This window comes from Canis lupus, chromosome 6 (assembly GCF_011100685.1).
Source record: "Canis lupus familiaris isolate Mischka breed German Shepherd chromosome 6, alternate assembly UU_Cfam_GSD_1.0, whole genome shotgun sequence".
Classification (NCBI taxonomy): Eukaryota; Metazoa; Chordata; class Mammalia; order Carnivora; family Canidae; genus Canis; species Canis lupus.
The window spans coordinates 10,060,577-10,088,292 of NC_049227.1; the positions used below are offsets into that span (position 1 = coordinate 10,060,577).

The window sequence follows — 27,716 nt, forward strand, 5'->3', positions numbered from 1 at the left end:
ACTGCAGACTCGGCAAGCAAGTAAAGGTGGCCTTTAGAACCCTGGCCAGTTCAAACTGCACCTTGGGAAGGAAAACATTAGACTGGTTTGAGATTTGTAATCCGAGCAAGTGTGGGAAAGAAAAAGACAGACACGGTGATTCTGCCCAAGTTGTAAATTTATAAACATGAATGGGATACAAATGTAAGAGGTTAACCATTTTCTAAAAGTGAAGGTGAATTGGATGCATCAACAGAATTAAAGATTCCAGTATTTATTTTCTCACTGACTCATACGGTGGGCTGTTTAAAATCCTTCCAGTCCTGGATGAAACACTTGTTCCTTCATGAGCCCGTATTTCGAAAGGAGTGTAAGATGTGACGCCATAGGGTACAAACGTTAGCAAGAAGAGACAGGTTTGCTGACTCCAGTAAGGAGTGCCTATGGGGAGGCAGTTCCTACCGGTCTCCATTCCTGATGACCCCTAGAGCCATATTTAAGTTCTCCAAACCCAGGGTATCCCTTCCTGGACAATGCTAGTCCTGTACTTCTAAATGCTTGCTCCTTAATTCCCTCTTTTTTTTTTTTTTTTTTTAGCTTTTATGCTAACCACATATTTTCATGGGTTTTTATATTGGTGTTTATATTCATAACTTTTTGGAATTTAATGTATGACCAGTACCTTTTACATTACCGCACTTAATTTTCATGCTATTAACCATTCTATAGACAAGGAAACCTAGAGAGGCTAAGTAAAATTTCCAAAGTCACACAGCCCATAAATAGCAAAATTCAAACACAGATATGTAAATTCCAGAGTCATTGCTAGGACTACTACCTTAATCTGTCATAGTCATCATTACCTAATAGATGGTTTGATTCGTTTACATTAACTGTGCCCATGGGGTAGCATTGAATAGCACAGTATCTGGCAACTGTACTACTGAATCAAAGACTAGATGTCACATTTTCAGATGTGAGAATCCCATTGGGCTTTGCTGTTGACACCCCAGGGGTCTCCTTTAAACTTCATTCTTAGACTTCCTCAGTTGCTCCCAAACTACTTCCTAGGGTGAGGCAATCCTCCAGAGAGCTTATTTCCTCAAAAATGCCATACTCTCACCTGAAGACCTTCTGACATGCTCTTTTGCCTGAAATACTCTTCCTGCTCCTCTTCCAGGGGTCCCCATGTCTACAGTCTACATCTACTTTTTCGTTCAAGCCAAAAACCAAGTAATCAAACTTGATTTCCCCATTACCCACATTGCTTCACTGCTACAATTTAACCAGAAGTGGTAGGAAACCTAATACATGTCCATCAATCAGCAAGTTCCAATTAGCAGAAAAAGAGAGCACATTCTAGGCATTGAGAAATGGAACTGTAAATCTGGTGACAGAAGCATAGGTAGCTTGACAGGAGGTAAGAAATTTGGGAGCTCTGACCTGTGGCAGGTCATCGTCAAAATTAATCTAAGCCGGTTTCAGGGAGGGTCTCTGACTAGCTCCCAAAAGATACTGGGATATTTTCTCCTAGTGTCCCAGACAGCTTCTGGGAACATTTAAGATCAATTGCAAACTGGTAATAGTCCATCACTGAGGATGTAAACAGAGAATGAAGAGCTATCAAAGAAAACTTCTCTGGGTTCTGGGATGTGTCTAATACCATCATGATAATGAAAAGCCTGGGAGTCAGGCCTGACTTGAGCCATTAACTTGCTGGGTGACCGTAACAGATTCTTCACTCTCTCTACAGTTCAGTTCCTCTGTAAAAGAGACCTAGTTCCCTTGAAGAGTTGTGAGGATTAAGTTTAAATATGAACATACATACATATCCATGTAGGTAGGTGGACAGAAGACAGACCACATTTGGTGTACCTCAGCTATTAGATTTCTTCTCTTCCCTCCCCAGTTTTCAGGATAAAAAGACTAGAAACACAAACTCCTGTTATATTGGACTGATTAAATATTCCAGGGTTAAAGAGACAAGTTAATTGTCCTCGAGGATTATTCTGGCTTCTCATTGTTTTAAAATGTTTTACTTATTTTTAAAAAACTCTGCCTAGTTCTACCAAAACCTCAAAATTTTTATGTGTCAACAACAGCCCAATCAAATAACCTTTAGAATCCTAAACATTCAGACTGTTCCAGAAGTCTGTAGAAAAGCAAGCTCTGTATCAGTATGAAGGATGGTGATCCACTCCACTCTTGTCATGAAGGAGGTTTCTGGGAGGAAATGTGTCGCAGCCAGGAAAGTGACTCCAAGTTTCAAAATGCTTCCGGCTGAGGCCTTTAGATATTTTTTGAAACAGATTCTGAGTATCAAACACACCTTTATTCAAGTGGAAGTACAAAAGCACATTCCTAAACCAAATGCATACATGTGATTTTTACATATTCTGCTATTTAGGGATTAATCTGCTTCATAATCACCAGAAGTGACCATTGGTCTCTGTACATAAGGGCATACACAGAAATAAAGAGAAAAAACATGCATTTTTCATTTGCTTTTACATTTAAATCAATTCATTTAGATCTCTACTTGCACCTGATAAGATCCTATGCTTGCTGATGGCTAAGAGGCAAAATACGGTGGTAGAACTATCTTAGAGCTTAGCCATAAGAGGCTTATAGAAGAAGCAATAAATTTTTATATATTTGTTGAGGATCCCTAATGAATATTATAATATCTGAACTATGAAGGCCTCACTTGCTGGAATGACAGTAGGAATTTTAAGTAACCCTTGCCTTATTCACAAAATGTTATGAAGCTTAAGATGGAAAAATACAATAAAATGCTTTGACACCTGTCTAAATAATCATGAATTCTTGACTAGGTATTGACAGTGATCCTGAAGTCTGGGCATCCTGACATGTGATCACTTTTATCAATCAAAAAACCTAAGTTCTTTTATAAGGCCTGTAGACTCATAAAATACAGAAAATGTGATGAATAAACAACTATACACAAAACCCCCACATTTCAAATATGGTCCAGGATTGATGAGGGAGAGTGGGTGGAGAGGGCAAAAATCCAAACAGATAAAGAAGCAATCATAGTGGTTAAAATTTTACCAGGAACAGACCTGCCACGTTCTTGAAATACTCTCTCTAGAGATTACAGAAGAACAGTAATTTCTTTTTTGAGAAGCTGCATTCTCTTATGAAGTTATTTTTTGTATATGTTCTTTATATTTTCCCCTATCAAAAGTAGACCCGAGCATTTTGCTGGCCTTCAACAGAAGAGTATTAAATAATTCTAAACTTGACATGCAGAACAGGCGCTGAGTGAATGTAGCTAGACCACCAGGAGTCTTGTGGCTCCCTGATGTCCTTATCATCTCTTTTAGAGGGCTGTGAATGCAGACATGGCAGCTAAGAACTTGGGTGTCGTTTGAAAATGTTTAGCCACCTGCCACAAACACAGGGGAGACAGAATCCTTCAAACTTGTGGATGTGGAAATCCAATTCTTTTTAAAGGAAGATGCTTCACTTTAGGAAAGAAGACACAAGAACACCAACATCAAGTAGGGGCAGCATACCTGCTGATGAGAAGCTTAAAACTAGAAAACCATCACTTGAAGGTGCTAAGAAGATGGAGAAATCAACAGGAATCCAAATGTTGTGGCTGGAAAGGAACAGGAAGTAGGATGCTCAGGAAACAATAGACCTAAGAGTCTGTTTTGGAGAGAACTTGGGCTGAGAACAGCGGAAAAAGCTAAATGAGCTACTTTCCAGAAGTTAATTATGTTCTTACATTGGTGTATCAACAATATTTTGGAGAAGCTGTAACAGGAACCAAATTTCAGGAAAAATAAAAACATTTATAGGCCATATTTAAAAAAATAGTTTAAATGAGTTCCATAAATAGTTTATATACCTACTTACACCACCTATTAAATAAAAGAATGCCATGAGGAAACACCATTGCATTCACCAAGTCTCCTCAGACTATCTTCTTTTGCAATGAAAAAGATCAGGGCTATATATTAACAATCTGATATAAAATTCTCTTTCCAGTATTTTGATGTTGAGTAAAGCCTGAAATGTGGAGGTACATCTTTCCATTTGTATTGTACCAGATTCTGGTTTGGTGTGGAGATTCTAACAATGAGAAAGACTTGAACTCCCATTGAAAGACTTGTCAAATTTGCTACACTTGACTGGCTTCTCCTGGGCATGGACTCTTTGTTGAATAAGGGGTGGAAGATGACTGAATCCTCCCATGCACATACACGCTTATTACATTCATAGGCTTTCCACAGAATTCTTTCCGTAGAATGAATTTGATGCTGAACAAGGTAGTATCTTTGACTGAAAGGTATTTCACATTTGTTACAGTTGTGGAATTTTATTTCAGTAAGAATTCTCCAATGGCGACTAAGATATGAAAACAGCATGAAAGATTTGCCACATACAAGGTATCCATAGGTTTTCTTATTGGTATGGGTTTGTGGAAGTTGATGAAGTTTAATGCTGACAAACTTTTCCTATAGTTATCACATTCAGAGGGTTTCTCTCTGGTGTGGATTCTCTGATGCTGATTAAAGGGTGAGCCAGGACTGAAGGCTTCACCACCTTCAGCACATATGGTATTTCTCCATGGTGTGAACTCTCAGATGTTGAATGCAGCCTGAATGTGACTAAACGTCTCCCCACGTTCAGCACATTCATAAGGTTTCTCTTTGGTATGAATTCTTTGATGTTGAACAAGCTGTGCTCTCTGACTGAGGTTCTTTTCCCACACATCACAATCAAAGGCTTTTTCTCTAGGGAGGACTTCCTGCTGAAGAACAAGGTTTGAGCTCTGACTGAAACTTTCCTCATAATCATGACACTCATAGGACTTCTCTTTCCCGTGAATTCTATGACGTGGAACAAGGCATGAAGTCTGACCAAAAGCTTCTCCACATTCACTACACTCGTGGGGTTTCTCTCCCGTGTGGATTCTCTGATGCTGAATAAGATGGGAATTCAATCTGAAGTCTTTTCCACATTCCTTACATGTATAGGGCTTTTCTCTGAGATGAATTCCTTGATGTTTAACAAAGGTCAACCCACAATCGTTGAACTCATAGGCTTTCTCTTCGCAATGGGCTTTCTGATGTTCAACAAGGTGTGAGGTATGATGGAAGTCACTGCCACAGACAGTGCACTTACAGGGCAGCTCTCTGTGAATCCTCTGATGCTGACTAAGATGCACACTGCGACTGAAAACTCTCTCACAATTACTACATTTGTAAGATTTTGCTCTAGTGTGAATCCTCTTATGTGGAATTAGGTCTGAGCTCTGACTACATGACTTATCAGATGCTTCACAGGATTTATCAGATGCTTCACATTTATAGGGTTTTTCTCTAGTGTGTATTCGCTTATGTCGACTAAGACTCGAACTCTGGCTGAAAGATTTTTCACATTCTTTACACTTGTAGGGTTTCTCTCTAGTATGAATTCTCTGATGTCTAGAAAGGGCAGAGCTCTGATGGAAGACTTTCTCACATGCATCACATTTATAGGATTTCTCCGTGGCAGGAATGCTCTCACATTTACTAAGGTGGGAGACATCCATTAAGCTTTCCTTATATTCAGTACTCTGGACATCCTGTATTAGATTTATTTGTTCTTGTTTACCAGCAGCTGAATTCTGGTTCACACCCATGTCATACTTATCACTATCATCAATATTCTGTATTCTAAGAACTCTCTGATCTGTATCAAGGCTAGAGTCCAGACTGAAGCTTTTTTCAGGTTCATTACATTCATTATTCTCACTGGTGAAAGTTTTCTTGCTGATTGTTATTTGCCTAAACTCTCTCTCCAGGAAGAGAAATTTCCTTAGGATTTCCTGAAGCCTTTCTAATCTGTCCTCAGGTTTAGACACTTCTCTAGTCCCAGGAACTTGGACAATATCCTTTTTGAGTCTTCCTACTCTCACTCTGTACGAATGTACTTCTTCCAAAATTTCCTGCTTAGGAATCAACAGCTTGTTCTCTTCTCTGGTCTCTCCATCTAATTCAATATATAAATAGAAAATGCAAATGTAATCTGTACCCTGTGCTTAGGGGAAAAAAGAAAAAAAAAAAACTCGAGAGGAGAAAACTAAATAACTTAGAATCTACTAAAATGAGAGAAGTTTATCTACTCTGAAGCACAGGCACAAAATCTCAACAGCAGATGTTAAGGGCATGAATAGGAGCAGAAAGGTAATATCCAAATGGTTCAGGGTATGGTAGAAACAGAGGACATTTTCAGTAGAGTAAGAAGATAACTAAATAAGGTGTTTCAAAGGAGCTAATAGGGAAGTAGTACAAAAGAATTACAGATAAGCAACTTGAATAAGGGACTCAGTATAACTTGTAGATGATAAGGGATAAAATAAATGCAAAGACTTCATCAGAACTGAAGGGAAAAGGAAGGAGCTCTCCATCTGGTATAGAGACGGAGCTCTTCATTCTGCTTGCTAAAGCAGCTACAACTTGGCTCAACAACTGGACTCTTACTTCCCTACTAATTCCATCTAATTGATTCTACCTTACTCACCTGAGCAGTCATCTCTTAAGACTTCTCTATTCTTAGTTTCCAGATCAAAGACCTGTAGATCTTGTTCCAGCTGGGAGATCCCATCAGGCTTGGAAAATGGAAATCCTGCTCACAGAGAAGGAAATGGGATGTGGCAATTTATCCCCAGACACTACACCAAGCCATTTTTTAACTAATGGTTAATAGATAGATAATGTAAATTCTTAGAAGACATTAGGGAAGCCCTGGAGAGTGAGAAGGGCAAAGATCCTCTACAAGGAGCTCTTATTTGTGCTCCGGAAAGAGGTGTGTTACAGGGCATTGATGACTTTGGGAGAAGTATTCATTTATACATTATTCAAACAAGGGAATTTGAGCATGGGTATGTACCTGTCTTCACAGAAGTGATCATATACACTCTTCAGCTGTTGCCTATAGATTGATTAATTTTTGTATTAGAACTGGTCTATAAGTATTAGACCTGATCAAAAGGGAAGTCATCAAAATATAACTTCACTGGACTGGAGGAAGGTGAATACTTAAGCACATGCTGTGTGGTGAGCTAAACTGGAGCAAAAGAATCAGTGAACACTGAATATATAGTCTAAGAACCAATCTCAAGAAACTTCACCAATCTCAATTCACTTCAGGGCATACGAGAAAACAAAATAGCATAACACATTCTTACCAATTAGAAGCTTACACTTTTGTTTATTCAACAAATATCTCTGGGGGGTCTCCCATATGGAAAGTATGTAAAAATAGAAAAACAACCAACTATAATCCAATACAGAGAGAAAGTGCAATAAATGTGAACTTTCAAATAAAAATGGTCTTTCTTGACTTACATAATGGACTCTTAGGATCTAATCTCCTTTAAAGCAAAAGCAAGAAGCAGTCTGATCCTGAGGGGGCAGAACTATTATAGTATCAAAAGGGCAGTTTTTATGTCTTCAGCCCAGAAATCTTCTAGTAGCACACATACAAGGACTAGCTCAAGCCTGTCAATTCCAAAAGCCTTTCTCCCCACCTACTCAATGTCTACACAATTTATTATTCGTTCCCCTAATCCTGACATGTCACTATATAATGGAGTTTATAGATTTTTATTTAATTGGTTTCAGGAATTATCCCTACTTCATTTATAAACTCTTACTAGAAAAGACCATGTATCTTATACTACTTCGGATTTATTTACTTAAGACCTACTTATTGAGCGCCAATTTTGTGTCCTAGTGTCAACATATAACAGATAACCAGTTTCTAAAAGGGTGCTGGGCCTGGAAAATATGACAAACCAACAGCTGTCCTCTTGGGATTCCATGTGAGAGACTATGAACAGACAGAGCAGAACAGATATAAGGCATTTACTGTGTTTCTGAATTCCTGCTGGGTATTAATTGTCTATTCCCTCTTTTGGATGCTTGGATGCTTATTTAGTTGAGGTCCTTTGAGTCAAATGAAAGTTTTGCAAGTTTTAAAAAAAAAGTGTGACATGAAGCAGCAAATATTCTGCTCAGAATTCTAACAGAATTTGTTACTTTTACTCAGATATTAAAGTGTTTCTAAGTATTTGATAACTGAAGCAAATTTTGGTTATTCTATATCTACACCTATATCACCTACACACAACAAAAAAGGATGGTTTCCACATGGAAAGATAGGTTTGATTTTAGACTGTGTTTAAGTTAATGCAGGGAGGAATAAGAGAAAATCCCTAGTAGGCAGTGCGAGGTAAAAGACTACAGTGTCAATGAGAGAACAGGGTTTGAAATACAAACTTAAAATCAGCTCTATCATCAGTCTAATTAAAATATTAAGTTAAGGTGCACTACACATGTAGTGGGTGCAAAGGACCACAGGACCACACCAAGAACTTTCCAGATTGTCAATAACTTAATACTCATCATAACTTTAAGAAGTAGAAACTACCATTGTACAAATAATAAAACTAAGATTGAGAGGTTAAGTAACTTGCTCAAGGTCACAGTAATTGGTGAAGCTAGGCCTCAAACCCAAACAATCTTTCGGAACCTGGCTTTTACATAGTCTACTAGTAAAAAATAATGATTGTGAATGAAATCTATCCCTTCCTCCAAAATACATACAGAAGATCAACATACTGACGATGGAGTAAAAGGTAAAAATAATAAAAAGAACAGAGAAATGGTCACTAGATTAATACACAGAAAGCCAGGATTCAACAGATTTGGAGTCAAGGATATTCTAATTAAAAGGAAACTAAGGGGCACCTGGGTAGTTCAGTGGTTGAGTGTCTGCCTTTGGCTCAGGTTGTGATCCCAAAGCCCTAGGATTGAGTTTCCCATTAAGCTCCCCGTGAGGAGCCTACTTCTCCCTCTGCCTAGGTCTCTCGTGAATAAATAAAATCTAAAAAAATAAAATAAAGAGATGCCTGGGTGGCTCAGCAGTTAAGCATCTGACTTTGGCTCAGGGCATGATCCTGGAGTCCTGGGATCGAGTCCCACATCAGGCTTCCTGCATGGAGCCTGCTTCTCCCTCTGCCTATGTCTCTGCCTCTCTCTCTGTATCTCTCATGAATAAATAAATAAAAATCTAAATATAAAAAAAATTAAAATTTTAAAAAGGAAACAATATGACTCACTATCAAAGAAATGAAAGTCTCCTTAAAAATCCAACTCCTACACAAAAGTATGAGTAATATTCAATTTGAGGAAATTCCACTATAAAAAAATAATTTGAACACAGTCCTGAAATTTGTTTTAAAAAATCTGATCTGGGGCACCTGGGTGGCTCAGCTGGTTAAACATCTGACTCTTGATCTCAGGTCAGGCCTTGATCTCAGGGTTATGAGTTCAAGCCCCATGCTGGGCTCCATGCTGAGCATAGTGCCTACTTTAAAATTTTCTTTAAATAATTTTTAAATCTTATCTCTAGCTCTTATCACTTGAAGTCCTTTCCAAAAAATCATTTAAATAACTACCGTAAGCCAGGTACTTACACACATAATTTAATCTAATTTAATCCTTGGCACCAACCCAAGGAAGCTTTATGAAAGCTTTATGCCCTTCTTCTTGGTCCTTAAATATACAAATAAAATCCCTCCTTGGTAATACTGTTCCTGTGTAGATTTAATGGTATCCCTAGACGATTTTACTTCTTCTCGAATGCATGTTCTTTCTGCTCACAAACTGTACAACCTAATACCCAACTGTCCAATTTTTCACAGCTATGAAATTTCTAATTGTCATCAGAGTATAAAGCCATAAGAATATAAAAAAATCACATGTGGAGCCCATGAGTGGCACAGTCGGTTGAGTGTCTGACTCTTGGTTTCAGCTCAGCCCATGATCTGAGAGGGTCATGAGATCAAGCTCCACATTGAGCACTGTGCTAAAGCACAGTCAGATTGGGACTTTCTCTCCCTCTGCCCCTCCCCATTGTTCTCTCTCTTTAAATAAAAAGATAAATAGGGCAGCCCAGGTAGCTCAGCAGTTCGGCCCAGGGCATGATCCTGGCCGGAATCGAGTTCCGCATCAGGCTCCCTACATGGAGCCTGTTTCTCCCTCTGCCTCTGTCTCTGCCTCTCTCTCTCTCTGTGTCTCTCATGAATAAATAAAATCTTAAAAAAAAAAAAAAAAAAAAAAAGAGAGAGAGAGAGAGAAAGCTTTAAAGCAAACAAACAGGGCAGCCCGGGTGGCTCAACGGTTTAGCGCCACCTTCAGCCCAGGGCATGATCCTGGGGCCCTAGGATTGAGTTCCACGTCGGGCTCCCTGCATGGAGCCTGCTTCTCCCTCTGCCTCTCTCTCTTTATGTGTCTCTCATGAATAAATAAATAAAATCTTTAAAAAAAGAAAAAATAAAACAAACAAACAAAAACCCCACCATATGTGGTTGGACTAATTGTCCTAAGGGGCAAAACAATGAAAAAGAGCATGAGCTTCAGATTCAGATCTGAGTCCTATGCCTAGTTCTTTTTTTTTTTTTTTTAAGATTTTATCTCTTTATTCATGAGAGACACACACAGAGAGAAAGAGAGACAGAGAGAGATACAGGCAGAGGGAGAAGCAGGTTCCCTGTGGAAAGCCCAATGCAGTACTTGATTCCAAACCCCAGGATCACAACCTGAGCCGAAGGTGAACGCTCAACCGCTGAGCCACCAAGGTGTCCCTATGCCTAGTTCTGACCCTGCACATATCAGTTAACTTTTGAGCCTCAGTCTCCTCAGGTATAAAATAGAATAACATCTGCTCACAGGGTTATGGTAAGGATTAAATAGTACCTTGTAACATATTGGCTCTCAATAAACAGTAAATAGCCATGGCAGTAAAAGACATTCTATACAAAATCATTTTTGTCCTAATGACATCAACTTCGAAAAGCAAAGGTTTATGTGCCAAACATTTCCTGATTTATCAACTTCCTTAACAGCTAGAGTTCTGATAGGCATGTTTCTGATATCATCTAATAAGGTACCAGCCACAATGACCCTGTGTGAAATGCAATCCAGACCACTTTCCTGGTCTTAACCTCCAGCACTAAGTCACAGATAAATTCCCTTTGGGTATGACCCTCAAGTCAGTAATTCATTCGCTGTCAACAGAACATGCTTCTCTTTAGATTTGGTAATGAAAAATAGGACTTTTTACTTACTTTATTCTTTTACTCAGCTGCTCATACTCTGTATGTTTACTACTAAATAGTAGAAGCACTTACCCAAACAAAAAAGTTTTGATGTCTGTGACAAATACAATTGAGCTACTACCGAGGGAAAAAGATGTGAACCTGACAGTGGGGCTGGTAAGTCAGGAACTGAATTACAATGTCCATATTTTACAACACCAAATATTAAGCTAAATAAGTGTATAAACTTACACATCAGGTGGAGTTTGCTGAGCCCACAAATATGAAAACAACTTCCTAAGGACTGTAAAAAATAATTACTAAAATGATGCTGTCTTGGTCACAAAAGTAAGGTAAACAGGACAGGAGAGTTTCTTGTATGTGTTTGTAGCCAGTCTGTGTGTGTGCATGCATGTCCTGTATATATACAGAGATGACACAGGAAATGGGATAAAGTTCAGTCTAATAGCACACTGTGCTACTAGGCTAATTAAAGTGCTAAAAAGTTTGTTTACTCCAAAAAGTAGACAGATTAACTGTTGGAAATTATGTAATTATTAGGTAAAATTAACAGTAGTTTACAATTACATCACTTTACAGTTTACAAAGTTGTTAAATATACATTCAATTTCATACCCTGAAATAAAAAAATTAAACTCTTTGCCCTCCCATTTCCCATCCATCAAGGACAGAGCTAAGGAACACTTGATTAGGAAAGGTCACTCAAATGCATCAATCTGTATAGCACCATGAAGAATAAAGGGGACAAAGTCAGGGTCTTGGAGGGGGCCATGGGGACTTAAAGGAGAAGTCTAGAGTGTTAAACATGAGGAAAGCCCAGGGGTTGCAGGAAAGTCAGACAATAGGAGGGGCAGGTCATATTCACTACAGAAAAGGGGAGGGGGTGCACAGTATATGTTCCACATTCTAAAACAACATGAAAAGGTCATAACTGAAGAACTGGAGTTGAACTCTGTGGTTTCTCAGAACACAAGTAGATGACCACCAACCGTGGCTTATGAATAAACTCAGAATTCAGGTTCAAACTGTATTTGGCTGCAACAGGGCTTCCTTGGCCCTTCAGAAATTTAACAAAGGTCATCTAAGGAGCTGCAATTTTACACAGTGGTGGCATCCTGAGAGCATCAATCAAGTATAATATCTTACAATCGTGGAAAAGGGGTTTCCGAGCGGGGACGAGCAATATCGATGGGAAGCCGATACCTGGGCCATCTCTTGGAGATTCCTGCTGAAAGAACTGCAAGTGTTTCTCCAGAGAAAGCACTTGCCTGGGTATGACTCAGGGCCGGGCAGGAATTCACACTATGAATCCGGGTGGTAGGAAGGCGGAGAAGTATGCCTACAAAGATCAAAGAGCCAGGAATGGGAAACACACTAAAAACCTTCCCAGTGGGCAGGGTGCCTCCCCACAGGTAAAAAGACTTCTTTCATCTTGAGCGTAATCAAGGAGACAAAGGAACACCCAGGATGCCACCAGCATAGGCAAAGCCAAAAAAAAAAAAAGAGAGAGAGAGTGAGAGAAAAGAAAAAGTGTGATTAAATACATACACACATTTAAAAAATTAAAAAAGCAGAAGCAAAGACAGGCAAAAAAAAAAGGAAAAGGAGAATGATCACATCAAAGGGAGCTGCCAACAGCCCCACTGATGTTGCACTAGAGCACTACTGGGTGCCTAATCACAAGAGCCTACTGTACCATCCAAATGATAAAGGAGAGACTCGGTTTAAAGCTGAAACTTCTGCTACTCGGGGTGAGGTTACTTAGGACTACCATCTGAATGATTCACTGAAATAGACTCGCAGTGAGTCAGGTCTCTAAATGAAGTCTCTCAAACTCTGCCTGCTTGGAGATGAATTTAGGGATGTTAAGAGGTAAAGGATTATTCAACAAGGATTTTAGCCTATCTTTTAAAAAAGGCACTTCTTCTTCCAAGGAAAATGTAAAACTTCCAGATACAGGGACACTGAATTACTAGGAAGGAAACTGTCTGATTGTGGACTGGGAGGCTCTAGGATCTCTCTCAAAAAAGAGGAAAAGATAGGGAAGGTGAGAACTTAGGCAAAGCACAAGCAAGTTTCTCTTTGCTTACAGGAAACAGATACCCCATGAAAACAGGAAGCATTAATTAAAGATAAGAAATAAAATGTCTCATCTTGAAACCCCCGGAGAAAACCCACTCCCAGAGGAGATGACCTTGAAGATGGAGGATTCAGAGGTTCTAAGACCTGGAATCTGAGCCACACTCCACTTTCTCAGAGACCTTGCAACCTCCTCAGAAACAAGGAAGTAAAGAAATCCTAATAGGTAAACTGAATAATAAGAAAGTCCTTACCCAGTGAGACCACGTTCCCATAATTCTCTAACATCACTTCTCTGTAGAGATCCCTCTGAACAGGGTCCAGGCATCCCCATTCCTCTCGAGTAAGGTGCACAGCCACATCCTCGAATGTCACAAACTCCTGAAATAACACAGCCTGGCTGCTCTGGGGAATGAGGCCACACAGTATCATGGCCAGAAAATGAAGAACAAAATGATGACACAGAGAGGGTTTCCAGTGTGTAGCAAAGCTAGGGAGGAGGGAAAACAGACTAGAAACTTGGGAATGAGTTCCATAATCTTTAACATCTAATGAGCACCCATCACAGCACTAGGGATAGAGAAGGAACAGTGTTTACTGGTGGTCGTGGGGAGATGGGAAGGTGATTTGTGTGAAGTCCAGGTCTCTGCAGAGGATCAATTCCCAAACTGGGGTCTGCTACTGAAAAAACTTCAAGGCAGGGTTTATGGATGGGATGAGGGAAGGGCCACACTCGATCAATAGCAACAGTCCCTGAGGAAAAGCAGAGGGTTCCTCAGCTCACCTGGTACCTGGCTGTCAGGAGCGTAGCTGCCTGGTCTCCTGGGCTTCCCTCATGGGGAAGAGCAGGCACCTGGGGAACAGGTGGAGCTGAGGGAGGAGAAAGGAGCCAAGAGTGAGAGCAACCCTTCCCCCAGGGCTCCCTGAAAGAAGAGGGAGTCAGTGGGACCCTTCTTCACATCAACATTCTAGTAAACCAATGAACATTTATCAGGTACTGAGTGTACCTACTCTGCTCCTTCTCAGCATTGGCCTACCCTCCCTACCCATGTGTAGACCAAGATACAAGACTTTCTTATGAAATCTCATATTTCACTTTATTCTCATGGCAGGACATTCCTCTAAACAGGAGGGTACCCACTATACCTGTTTTGCAGATGGGCAAAGCAAAGCATAAAGACTTGCAGTGACTTGTCCAGAGCAATGATGATTTAGTTGATTTCTGATGCTTTCCCACACACTGCTCTGTAAATTTCAGTGAGCCTTCATCGTGAATGGGCACTGTCCCTGCAACCAGTGTGAGAGGCTCCAAAGATTAGGAATGGTCATGTTTCCTCACAACCTTTTCCACACTCCCACAATGCCCCACAATACTGTGGCATTTAAGTGGTGTTGCTGACACATGTTATTTCAGGCACTGCAGTGGGCCACAAACAATCTAAGACAAGGTTCTTACAAAACAAAAAAAGTAAAGACATGTCAACCTATCTATATGATACATAAAGATGTTACTGTGGAGTCAATATGTGATATGTGTACACTATAGGAGTTGTGCTCAACCAAGGAATTAAATGGTTGCTTTTTTGGCCAAAATTAGATTAGTCACAAACATTGCGGCTACAACAGAATGGCAAGTGGCAAAGCTCACAAAGTCATCAAGGAGGAAAGAAACTAAGTGAAGGGAACAGGGGGAGAGACAAGCCCTAAATCTAAGAGGAAGTAAAAGCAAGGCAAGGATTGTGAGATGCAGCAAAAGCAGCATACCTTAGAAATTTTTCTGGATGTGAAACTGGGATAAAGTCAAGGTTTTACAAATGAAAACAAAAGCCAGAGCAGAGTGAAATGTCCACCACTCTGCCTATTTAAGAAAGAAGGGCTATCCTTAATAGAAGAGCCCAGACCAGAACTGAACTGAGTCACAACTGTCCCTCCCCTTCCAGACCTCCCCTAGGAGCCATCTTCTTATTGAAGTTCCCGGCCTCTCTCATACCAGGCCCAGGAGCCCCACTGTACTCCCCATTCTCTTGGGCTTACGTGTTCTCTCTGCCTTACCCCCGTTGAGCTCCTGTTCCATGTCGGTGTCCTGCTCGAACAGAGGCTCTGGGGACAGACCCTCAGATGGGCTCTCCAAAGACTGAAACTGGACAATTGGTGATCCTGCTGCTTCCTGGGCAGATATTTCCTCCATCCCTGTTCTGGAGGACAACGACCATCACTGCTGGGTAAAATTGCGAGAATTTATTGTACTACATTAAAGCAACCCATGGTTTTACATCCTCAGGACTTAGCAAAGTATCGCAAATCCTGTCCATACTCAATAAAAAACAATTGTTAACGACTAACCACCTAAATAAAACAGAAAGAAAAATGGAAATTCCTCAGTTTCAAATATTTAAGAACCGAATCATACGGTCCAAGTATGCAGCTTTATTTCAACTCCACTAATTCAGAATTTGTGGTATTTCATGAAAAAATAAAAATCAAGGACGTACAACTTAATAGTGTGAGAAGATTTCTGAGGAAAGTTTAAAATATCTGAGGGGTGCCTGGGTGGCTCAGTGGTTGAGCGTCTGCCTTTGGCTGAGGGCGTGATCCCGGGGTCCTTGGACAGTGTCCCGCATCTGGTTCCCCGCAGGGAGCCTGCTTCTCTCTCTGCCTGTCCCTGCCTGCCTCTGTGTCTCTCATGAATAAATAAAATTTTAAAAATCTTTAAAGTATGTGAAACGTACAAACCTCTTTCAAAGTTCAAGTTTGTACCAGAGAAATATGCTAATTATGATTTTTTTTTTTCCTGGAAGCAGGCCCCCGAGGAATTATTTGGCAAACACTCTGCCGGCCCACTTGGAATAACTAAATGGGCTTGCCTAATAACAAAATTCCACTCTGGGGGCGGGGGAAGATGTCAGACCCTCCGCCAACGCAGACGAGCTGGGCGGGCCGCTTCCCACCGCCCTGACAGGGATCCAGGGAAGGGCTGAGATTCTAACAGGTCTCGCTCGTGTCCTTCAAACCCAAGGACGCCACCGGGCTCCGGCCCGCTTCCACAACCCTCAGAAAGGGCCGCGGCGCCCAACCCTCGGAAGGCCTCGCGCGGCGCTGCCCTCCTCCCACTTCCCCGTTCGGTGAAGACGCGCCCCCAAAAGGGCGAGGCGGGCCACTGAGACCCAGCTCGCCCCCGGGGAGGGTCACCGGGCCCCGGCAGCAAGACCCTCAGTCCGCGGGGCGTCAGGGTGAACCCCGACTGAAGAGAAACAGGTCCTCGCACCTCGGCTCCGGAGCGCTCCTGGGGACGGGAACCGCCTTCGGCCGGGACCGGCCCCTCCCCCTCCTTCCCGGGAGCCTAAACTAACGGCGACGCCCACCGCGACCCCGAACGGCTGCCGGGGACTCACCCGAGTGGAGGGGCAGGCCAAGCGGCCGTCCCGGCACAGACACTCTCGCTCTAAGGGCAGCCCCAGGCTTTCCCGGGTCGCTCTAGATAGCCTGGAGCACCGCGCTTCTCAGTGGCACTTCCGGGGGAGGAGTCCGATGGCGGTGAGCGGAAGCGAGCCCCGGATGAGGGCCCCGGATGAGGGCCCCGGATGAGGGCCCCGGATGAGGGCCCCGGATGAGGGGTAGGTACCCGGGAGTCCTGCGCGTGTGTGGCTTTTCCATGTACTTCCCTCGGTCTGAGCCACTCTCGGGGCTGACCCCGCTGGCAGCCTCTGTAGCCAGTGTACCAGTAATGAGCGCGACAGCCCCAAATTTGGGAAAGCGTCCCCGCTGGCCCTTCCCTGGCTCCAGCCAGCCCTCGAGATTGGCCGAGGATGGTGACCCGCCCACGCCGTGTGTGTCCAGGGCTGAGGAGGAGTGTTGACCTCATGGTCCGACTTCCTTAAGTCCGCGGGTGGGGAACCAGCATAGGGCTACAAAATACACTGATGATTTTTTTTAAAGATTTACTTATTTTAGGGACGCCTGGGTGGCTCAGCAACTGAGCGTCTGCCCTTGGTTCAGTGCGTGATCCCGGCATCCGAGATTGAGTCCCGCATCAGGCTCCTTGCGGGAGGCCTGCTTCTCTCTCTGCCTATGTCTCTGCCTCTCTCTGTGTCCCTCACAAGTAAATAAAATCTTTAAAAAAAAAAATTATTTAGAGAGATGGAGGGGGAGGAAGAGAGACTCTCAAACAGAGTCAGTGCTGAGTGCACAGCCTGATGCAGGACTGGATCCCAGGACCCTGAGATCAGACCTGAGGGGAAACCAAGAGTCGGTGGCTTAATGGATGGTGCCACCCAGGCGCCCCTAAATACAACTGATTAAAGTTAGAGTGGAAGGCGCTTGTGTGGTATGAGGACCACAGAAAATCATGGGATCAGAGTCTATTAATGTTTTGGAGGAAGGGACAGGGCATTGAGGAAATCCGTTTTTGAGAGAAATTGAGATTGGAAGACCACTGCATTCCTGGTGGAACGACTGGACTATACAGAAACAGATAGGTAAAGCAGGAAGGAGTAGGACAGGTAGGCTGGGTGCTAGAACAGGAACCCTGAGGACACTGTGACCTCCCAGGTCCTTAAGAGAATGTGATGTCTTGTGGTGGAACTGGGTCTCCTAGGGACTAGCAAGACTCTTAAAAGAATTTAAACGTGATTTGCAAGGGTCTTTAGATATTAGTCCTTTGTTTAAGTTTATAAATCAAATATCCTTTAGTGACATTTGACATTTCAAATTAAACATAAGAAAAGGCAAAACTGTAGCATTCTACATGCTTTTTCCAATTCCATCAGCCTCTTGGAGATTGATGTGCCTTTCCTTTTTTTTCCTTCTTGACTGTCATTGATCTAATGCAACTTAGTAGTATGACACAATCTCCAGGCTACAGTATCCAGCATAGTGGAGTCAGCATCAAAGAAGATGCACTGCTTAGTCAATTGCTTGTTGTACAGCTCATGTTAGAAACTTTTTCTTGTGTTGAACAAAAATATACCCCCTAGTGATGTCCGTTGTTCCTGTTAGGCTCTCTGGGAAAGCAGATGGCATATTACTTCCTCCTCTTTGTTAACAGCTCTTCTCATGTTCTAGGATCACTGTAAGTTTGGGGCTCTTTCTGAGTTGCCGTTTCCCCAAGTGGCACCTATTAAACGGCTGCATTTCTGCAGCAGAGGTGAGCAAACTATGGCAGTAGTACATTTGTGTTTTGAGTTTTAGCTGACTCAGCAAACTGCTCCAGTGAGAGGACAATAGGGGGCACTCAATTAAGAGTTGGCTTCTCAGGGTTGCTCAGTCAGTTGAGCATCCGACTCTTAATTTCAGCTCAGGTTGTGATCTCAGAGTCGTGAGATCAGACTCAGTGGGGCACGGAGTCTGCTCATCCCTCTCCCTCTGCTCCTCCCTCCATTGTCTCTCAAATAAACAAATAAAATCTTTTTAAAAAAAAAAAAAAAAGAGTCCACTTCTCAGGAGGCACCAATCCCTAACAAAAAGTAGTTAGAAACATTCTTTTTTAAGCAAAATTTTCTTTCAGTGGGTCTTCAGATGACACAGGTGGCATAAAATTTGTCATTTACACTATATTGCTTTATTTTTTTTTTAAGATTTTATTTTTATTCATGTGTGAGAGAGAGAGAAGCAGAGACACAGGCAGAGGGAGAAGCAGGTTCCATGCAGGGAGCCCAATGTGGGACTTGATCCTGGGTCTCCAGGATCACACCCTGGGCTGAAGGCGGTGCTAAACCGCTGAACCACCCGGGCTGCCCCACTATATTGCTTTAAAGAAAAATACATGAACAACTATTCCCAAAGAATTGAGCACTTCCCTAATCTTTCCCATTTGCCCACCATTGCACTAAGCATGGATAGTTAACAAAAGAAAGAAAATAGTTACACCAGATTTGACACATTCTCTAAATATGGGTTTGTTTTCCCTAACTGCTTTGTCTCCACCAGCACCATCATCTGAGGATTTATAGGATGCCTTATCCATTAGACATACCTCAAATCAAGGAACCCATTTTATAGTCAAGGAGATCTGGCAATGAGTTTGTAACCACAGAATTCGTGGTGCTTACTCATCACTCAGAAGCAGCTGCTTGATAGAACTGTGAAATGACATGATGGAAACTCAGCCAAATTACGCCTTGCAAAGTTGGGGAGCTATCCTGTAGGATAAAGTCTATGCACTGATACCCATTGAACCAATAACATATATATGCTGTTTTGTCTCCAATAGAAAGACCAAGTGGGTACTCATTGAACCAAGAACACATTGTCTCCAATAGAAATACTATGGTGTTGAAACAGGAGCTATTACTATCATATGCATTAACTCACTTGTAGAATTTGTACTTCCTGTCTCCAAACCTAGAGTCTTCTGGTTTATGACTCTGATTCTCAGGAAGAACATTGCTTCTAGGAGATACATTAAATGTTCCAGTGATAGTCTCACTAGCAAAGAATGGAGTTATTATAAAAGCCCTCACAGTCCCTACCATACACGCTACATAAATACAAAAACAGCCATCTGCTTTCAATAACCTACCTTTCTGAATCTTTTAGGAACTTTAGTGTAGGAATTGGGGGGAGGAGAGAGGGCAGGGTTTAGACGAGAAAAACAATGCATAACAATGTAGTGGCCCTTAGAGATGACTTGGAACACTGGAAGGAAATTTGAGGAAATATGTAGAGGAAGTTCTGGGACTATGAAGTCTTCAAGGAGGACCATAGTTTAGTGAGCCAGTCAGTGATTAAGGAGCAAAGGTCTACTCAAGTGACTTATTGAAGAGTCAATGGGGAAGTAGAAAGAAAACAATGACAACTACAGCAAGGTCAAACCTCGTAGAGAATGGGATATTATTTGAGTCTTGGAATGTTACTCGGAATGTCACCTGGTCTTTGGTCACCTTTGCAGCATGTGGCTCTTTGGCAGGCTTTCCATTGTGCTCAGATTTGTCTTGGAATTTCGAGTGTGTCAGTTTTTCAAGGTCTTACTTATGGTTTTATAAAAGATGAGAATGCTTGATCTTCTCCTGAAATAATAGTAAAACTATTGTGATAACATTTTGACATCAAAATTGGACTTACTGTAGTAATTACATTATTTTTAAGCCAAAAACTACCTGGTAACTTCAGCCAAGCTCAGAATCTCACCACTATCTAGTACTAAATAAGTCTATTGCCTATAGGAGAAATTTTTGAAAATACTGCATTCAAATACCATTCATAATCAGGGTCCCCCGAGAAACAACCACTTTGGTTTTGTGAAACCAGTCACTCTTGACCTTTATATTCCTCTGTCTACATTTTTGTTACAGTCCTTAACATAGAGACACCATCACTAAGCAGTGGTATTGTTTGTTAATAACTAGAAATCTTTTTTTTTTTTTTGTAAGATATTGTTTATTTATTCATGAGAGACATGGGGCAGGGGGTGAGACAGAGAGAGGCAGAGACAGGCAGAAGGAGAAGCAGGCTCCATGCGGGAGCCTGAGGTGGGACTCGATTCCGGGTCTCTAGGATCAGGCCCTGAGCTGAAGGCAGCGCCAAACCGCTGAGCCACCCAGCGGTGGCCACCCGGGTGGCAGCGCTGCCCAGAAATCTTTTTTTTTTTTCTTTTTTTTTTTTAAGATTTTATTTATTTATTCATGAGAGACACAGAGAATGGCAGAGACATAGGCAGAGGAGAAAAAGGTTCCCTGCGGGACCCTGATGCAGGGCTCTACCCCAGGACTTTGAGATCACGACCTGAGCCAAAGGCAGATGCTCAAAACACTGAGCCACCGAGGTGCCCCAATAACTAGAATTCTTAGGATTACTGCCACTAATAAAAAGTAGGAGAAACGTGTATTTGAGTAGGTTGGTATCAAACGAAACCTAAGCCTCCTTATCCCAAGCGGGAAAAGCTGAGCTGAGGCCAGAGATCCCGGAAGACAGACTCAGCGACTGGAGGACAAGGCCGCAGTCCGCCCGCGTTTCCTAGAGAGGACCCAGGAGGAGGGCCCTGTCCGAGAGGTTGGTGATGGTGCACTTCCGGCTTCTGTGAGCCGCAGACGTGCGCGCGCACTCAGGGTTGCGGCGAGCCGGAGGTGTGGCTCTGAGTGTGCTACCCTTCGACACCCCCTCCCCCAGTCACCTCCTTTTTTGTCCCAGCACCCCCAGATTTCTCTGGGGTTAACGGTGAGACGTGGGTCCGACCAGAGAGGACGGGCGGGGACGGGTGGATGTGTATAGCGAGACTCCCCTCGCCGCGACCGACCCCAGCGGATGGAGGAGGGTCCGGGTCCCCAACCTGCATCGCAGCCTCGGGAGGACGCGCAGTCTCCCTGCAGAGACAGCCTCGGAGGCAAGCGAAAAGGGCACGGCGTTTTGTTTTCCGAGCTAGGAGGATCTGCCCCCGGGACCGGGGAGAGGCAGTCTGCTGCGTGCCCCGCCTGGGCTCTCCTGTCTTCGGTTTTCACCAGACCCTGGGCTGATGCTTTTGTTCCCCATTTGTCTACATTTGCTTTCCTTCTGGTGAGGGCTTTGTTTGTTTGTTTGTTTTTTGTACTGAGTTCTTGGAGACCATAAAATGTAAACTGAGGAAGACCCGCGAGGTTATCAAGCTCCACGTGTTGTTGCTTTTTTTTTTTCCTTATGGGGACAAGTTCACTCAGGTTCCTGAATGTTTGCAGATCTTTTGCTCACCCCCAAACCCACCACCAAAAATGGTGGTGATTAGTGTTCAAAACCTAGTGAATAAAGTGATTTGGATGCAGTAGGAAAAGATTGCACACACTTAACTCTTTTCCTTGCAGTTTCTGAACTTTCTGATTTCAGACATCAGGTGGATTTTTCGGTTGTGCAAGGTAATTGTGCTTGACTTGAACCTGTGAATGGTGAAGGGAGTTTGTGAGGATACAGTGGAAAGTGTGTTGTGCTACTAAGAGACCATTTCCAGTGCTCTCTCTGCCACTGCAGGATGATCTTGGACAGAACACTACTAGGTCTCAGTTTTGTCCCAAGTAAATTAATGAGATTATCTCAAAGAGCCCTTCCAACTTGGAAATTAATTGATAAGTGAATTTAACTGAAAAATCCAGCTGGGCCAAACGTAAATCCCATCTCCATTTCCTGCAGTGCCACCAGAAAGATACTTTCATTATTGAAAGTGGCAAAGGACCAAAAAGCAAAACAAAACCCACACTGATCAGCGTTGAAGAGATCTTAGGCAATGAATCAGTTGTAGAGAATACATTGAAAGCATATCAATGAAACATTATTTGCTGGAGAAGTAGGTTGATTACACAGTGCAATGGGAGATATATAAGTAACTTACTCGCAGACACATAATTTCTGTACTTTAACCTTGTGCTGCTGTAATAGTCCTCCCATTCTTTTATTCAGATGTTTTACAAATCACTTGACAGTCTCTTAATTCATAAATGGTATGCTCTTCCAAGTGTTGAAATACCAGGCATATAACAAATTTGTTGCTCTTTCTACAAGGGGCAGAAAATACCGACACTGTATTCAAACAAATATTTTTTAAATGTGCATGCATTGCAAGGAACTACATAGAATGACTTAAGGGCAACGATGAGAGCAAAAGAGTCTATTCTTGAGGGACAGTCTAGTTGAAATAAGGCATAAAACCATTACAAATAAAATTTCATGGTAAAAGCCATAAAAGTATTATATATACCAAAGTAGTAATGGAAACAGTTTAAGTTTGAGAGAGGACTGGGTGCTGGGATCATTCAAAAAATGTAATATAAAACCCTGTCTTTCTTCTGCTCTTCCCCCAAAATGTTAGCACCACTACTCCTTGTGGGCCTGTTCAGGTCAGGGAGGAGTGGCTGTGCTCACCTCAGCTCTGTATCTTTTGTTTCGCTTCCTTGGAGTCCCTTCATTTGATTCATACTCCTACTGTGAGGGAACAGCACCTAGGCATCTAGGAACTTGTGATTCCTCGTTCCCCACCTTTAAAACTTTGACCCAGATGTCAAAGACTGAGGTACTTTTTCTTTCATCTTAAAAGACCAGAGACAGATGGGATTTTCAAAAGATATATCACTAAACATGGAGACAAGTGAGTAAAGAAAATTTAATAGAAGGTGAAGTTCAGCAATGCAAATGGTGACAAGATAAATGCTCTGATGCTCTGAGATGGGGACCAAAAAAAAAAAAGTTATGGCTATCAGGAAAGGTTAATGAGTTTTAGTATTTTAAAATATAGATACGTTTTAGTTTTTATTTTTCTCTTGTGCCCCACTGGATCATCCTGTACACCCTACCTAGATGGTCATTTTAAGAGTAACCAGATCAGGATGCCTGGGTGGCTCAGCGATTGAGCATCTGCATTCGGCTCAGGGCATGATCCTGGTCCAGGGATCGGGTTCCACATCAGGCCCTCCTCCTGTGAGGAGCCTGCTTCTCCCTTTGCCTATGTCTCTGCCTCTGTCTCGTGAATAAATAAATAAAATCTTTTTAAAAAGGGATCCCTGGGTGGCTTAGCAGTTTAGTGCCTGCCTTCAGCCCAGGGCGTGGTCCTGGAGTCCTGGGATCAAGTCCCACATCAGGCTCCCTGCATGGAGCCTGTTCTCCCTCTGCCTGTGTCTCTGCCTCTCTTTCACTCTCTCTCTCTCTCTCTCTCTTTCTCTCTCTGTGTGTCTCTCATGAATAAATAAAATCTTTAGAAAAAAAAATCTTAAAAAAAAAAAAAGTGACCAGATGCTCTTATAGTGACTAGATGGCAGTGTAGCAGCACAGTTAGGACCCTGGGCTTCAGACTTGGGTTTGAGTAGTGGATCAACTACACTGTATTGTTAGACCCATTATTTAATTTTTCTGAACCTTTAAAAATAGGAGTAATTGTGTACTGCATAAGGTTTACATGAGCAGTAAATGAGCTATATACGTAAATATAATGAACAAATCAGCCTACACTATGGCTACCACAACATCAGATTTAGTCAACTGTCCTCATGAATACTTGCATGAGGTGTTAACAGCATCACAATACAATGTTACTTTTTCATACTGCTATTAAATTTTTCTACTCTGAAAAAAAATAATAAAAAATAATAAAAAAAATAATTTTTCTACTCTGCAGGATAGGTCTCCTAAAACATCTTGGACAAAAAGAACAGTCCTGCAGACAGACCCTATGTGGATCAAGTGAGCCAGTTCTTTGAACCTGAACACTGACTCCTGAGTCCAGGCAGACTGCAGATTTGTCTCCCCAGTCCACCCAGGAGATGGAAGGCATAGTGATAGTGAAAGTGGAGGAGGAAGATGAAGATGAGGAAGACCATTTCCAAAGGGAAAGAAGTAACATAGAATTATCCCCACCATTTCTTCTTAGTCAGTCCACAACCATGAATGAGAGAGCCCTGTTATCATCCTATTTGGTTGCATATCGAGTAGCAAAAGAAAAACTGGCTCACACAGCTGCTGAAAAAATTATTCTTCCAGCCTGTATGGATATGGTACGGACAATTTTTGATGATAAATCAGCTGATAAATTAAGAACTATACCTCTTAGTGACAATACGATATCTCGTCGAATCTGTACGATTGCAAAGCATTTAGAGGAGATGCTTATTGCACGGTTGCAGTCTGGGATAGATTTTGCAATCCAACTTGACGAGAGCACTGATGTTGCAAGTTGTCCAACACTCTTGGTTTATGTCAGGTATGTGTGGCAAGATGATTTTATAGAGGATCTGTTGTGCTGTTTAAGTTTACATTCACACACAACTGGATTAGATATATTTACTGAATTAGAAAAGTGTATTGTTGGTCAGTATAAATTAAATTGGAAAAACTGTAAAGGAATTTCGAGTGATGGAGCAGCAAATATGACTGGGAAACATAGCAGGGTTATTGAAAAATTGTTAGAAGTGACACATAACAGTGCCCTTTGGCATCATTGTTTTATTCATCGAGAAGCTTTGGTATCCAAAGAAATTCCACCAAGTCTAATGGTTGTGTTGAAAAATGCAGTCAAAATTGTTAATTTTATTAAAGGAAGCTCATCGAATGGCCAACTTCTTGAAATACTTTGTTCAGAGATTGGAGTTAACCATACTCACTTATTGTTTCATACAGAAGTTCGTTGGTTGTCTCAAGGAAAAGTATTGAGCAGAGTATATGAACTCAGGAATGAGATTTACATTTTTCTCATTGAAAAGCAATCACATTTGGCAAATATTTTTGAAGATGACATTTGGGTAACAAAATTGGCATATTTAAGTGATGTTTTTGGCATTCTTAATGAATTAAATTTGAAAGTACAGGGGAAAAACAATGTGTTTCAATATCTTGAACATATTCTAGGATTCCAAAAGACATTATTGTTGTGGCAAGCAAGACTTAAAAGTAATCGCCCTAGCTACTATATGTTCCCAACTTTGTTGCAACACATTGAAGAGAATATTATTAATGAAGACCACCTAAAAGAAATAAAATTAGAGATACTAATACATCTCACTTCTTTGTCTCAAACCTTTCATCATTACTTTCCAGAAGAGAAATTTGAATCATTAAAGGAAAATATTTGGATAAAAGATCCATTTGTCTTTCAAACCCCTGAATCAATCATTGAGTTAAACTTAGAGCCCGAAGAAGAGAATGAATTATCACAGCTCAGTTCATCATTCACACTAAGGAATTACTATAAGACATTAAGTTTATCAGCATTTTGGATTAAGATTAAAGATGAATTTCCATTGCTGAGTAGAAAGAGCATACTGCTGTTACTACCATTCACATCTACCTATTTGTGTGAACTAGGATTTTCCATCTTGACACGGTTGAAAACCAAGAAAAGAAATAGGCTCAATAGTGCACCTGACATGCGTGTAGCCTTATCCTCCTGTGTTCCTGACTGGAATGAACTTATGAACAGGCAAGCACACCCCTCACATTAAATCTAATCTCTATGAAATTTGTTTTTGAACTTTTTAAGGTTTTTTTTTTTTTTAGTAGGTTGTATTTAAATATTAATAAAATTATATTTGGACTTTACTGTGTTTCATTTTTCTATGTAATATCATTTCAGGAAACTTGTTCTAGTAACATGAATCATGTGTATGTGTATCCAGAATAATGACGTGAAATATATTTGTGTCTTACTGTCAATTTTGAAAAATAGTGCTCTTAAAATGTAGTCTTATACTCCGATCCCTGTCCACCACTGCTGCCTTGCTGCTTCCTTTCAGGCAGAGCCCCATTCGGGTCCAGTTTCTCACCATCTGTGTGCTTATATGTGTTCTTCCTTTTTTGTTCTAATTCCAGGAAGTGAATCTTGATGCTAATCATGGCTTAACACCATCCTCAAACTGGATTTATTTAAGCATGGGCACGTGTTATAATTCTAGCTAATGAGATGCATATCTAGGACACTCTGTCAGGATATTTTTGTGAAGGTGTCCCTTGCTACCCAAGGGACACAAGAGAGAAGAGAGTGATAGGGACATAGTTTCTGAATCTCTCCAAGACCCTCCTTAAAAACAGAGCAACCAGGATAGGAAAACTGAAACTCACAGACATCATCTGTGGCAAAACCAGGTGACAGTGTACCACCAACAGTTACAAAACTAACATGGTCCCAAGCCACTGTGTAAAAGGAAGCAGAAAGAAGAAACGATTGTCTGATAGATTTGAAAGCTGTAAAATAATCAACAGGTACTCATGCAAAATTTCAGTGGCTATTATTGAGACCAGCAGCTTAAACCAAGAACAGCTTCCTTACTTCAGGAGAGGGTGAGTTTTAGGGGTTGATGGTAAAGTCTGGGAGCAGGATGGGCCCTGTGAAATAAAATCCAAGTTGACAGGACAGGAGAGACCAAGTCTTATCTCTGTATCCTTGAGAATTGCTTTGTTTGGTTTCCTCTGCTCACAATCAAGATCTTTTTGTGTCCTGATTAGTGACAATTAGCCTTTGGCCAAATTCCAAGATACAGGTTTCCACAAGCATGGGAAACCTCATGGGCTGGGGCAGTTTATGATGGGTCTTTCCTACTAAAATCCTGCCCCTTCCGGATCAGATACCTGCTTCCTTTGTGTTTTCTTGTGATGACATAACTAGTACATGTACCTCACCAGCACCATTTAACCAGGGACAATTTGGAATTGCATTGACCCCTTTGGGACAACTCATATCCACATCCCTAGTCCCCCACCTTTATCTGGGAAGATGTTGGAATGGGGAGTGAAGATAAGTTTGCTGCCAGAAAGAGAATTAAAAAGCTGTGAAAACACCAGATACAGATCTTTTCTCACTGTAGTGTGGAGCCCTGAATAGGTTAGGACTGAGGAGTCTTGAGGCTCCAGATATGGTCAAGTCCTAACTCTGCGCCTCCGTTTCTTCATCTGTAAAATGAGGAATATACTGTTTGTTTTCCCTGCAGAGCTTTTGAAGACTGTATTAAATGTCTTAGAAATGTAAAGCACCATATAAACAGGGTGGAAATACTCATAGAAATACATAAGGAAAAAAGATACTCCATATGCTAAGGAGAAAGAACTCCGGCTTTGGAACTGGACAGCTGAATTTTGTCTC

General features: G+C 41.6%; 2 protein-coding genes across 21 annotated transcripts; one reads left to right on the forward strand and one right to left on the reverse strand.

Moving 5' to 3' along the window:
• Window positions 1-139: 139 nt before the first annotated feature.
• Window positions 140-16,939, reverse strand: ZNF655 (zinc finger protein 655). Of its 14 annotated transcripts, none has more exons than XM_038539385.1 (7): window positions 16,591-16,936; window positions 15,251-15,413; window positions 13,983-14,068; window positions 13,453-13,579; window positions 12,388-12,458; window positions 6,517-6,621; window positions 140-2,266 (listed from the first exon to the last, which is right to left on the reverse strand). In XM_038539385.1, the coding sequence occupies exons 2-6, from the start codon at window positions 15,384-15,386 to the stop codon at window positions 6,532-6,534; spliced, it is 510 nt and encodes a 169-aa protein (XP_038395313.1). In that variant the 5' UTR covers window positions 15,387-15,413; window positions 16,591-16,936; the 3' UTR covers window positions 140-2,266; window positions 6,517-6,531. The 14 variants fall into 14 exon arrangements, 13 of the variants coding, with proteins under 13 accessions (XP_038395313.1, XP_038395311.1, XP_038395305.1 ...); XR_005360572.1 differs by lacking the exon at window positions 140-2,266 and adding an exon at window positions 5,936-5,985 and having other exon boundaries at window positions 12,323-12,458; window positions 16,591-16,931; XM_038539386.1 differs by lacking the exon at window positions 140-2,266 and adding an exon at window positions 5,956-5,985 and having other exon boundaries at window positions 16,591-16,937.
• Window positions 16,290-26,179, forward strand: FAM200A (family with sequence similarity 200 member A). Of its 7 annotated transcripts, none has more exons than XM_038539388.1 (2): window positions 16,290-16,812; window positions 24,264-26,179. In XM_038539388.1, exon 2 carries the CDS (start codon window positions 24,409-24,411, stop codon window positions 26,080-26,082), a length of 1,674 nt encoding a protein of 557 aa, XP_038395316.1. In that variant the 5' UTR covers window positions 16,290-16,812; window positions 24,264-24,408; the 3' UTR covers window positions 26,083-26,179. The 7 variants fall into 7 exon arrangements, with proteins under 7 accessions (XP_038395316.1, XP_038395321.1, XP_038395318.1 ...); XM_038539393.1 differs by having other exon boundaries at window positions 16,291-16,732; XM_038539390.1 differs by lacking the exon at window positions 16,290-16,812 and adding an exon at window positions 18,323-18,341.
• Window positions 26,180-27,716: the final 1,537 nt, after the last annotated feature.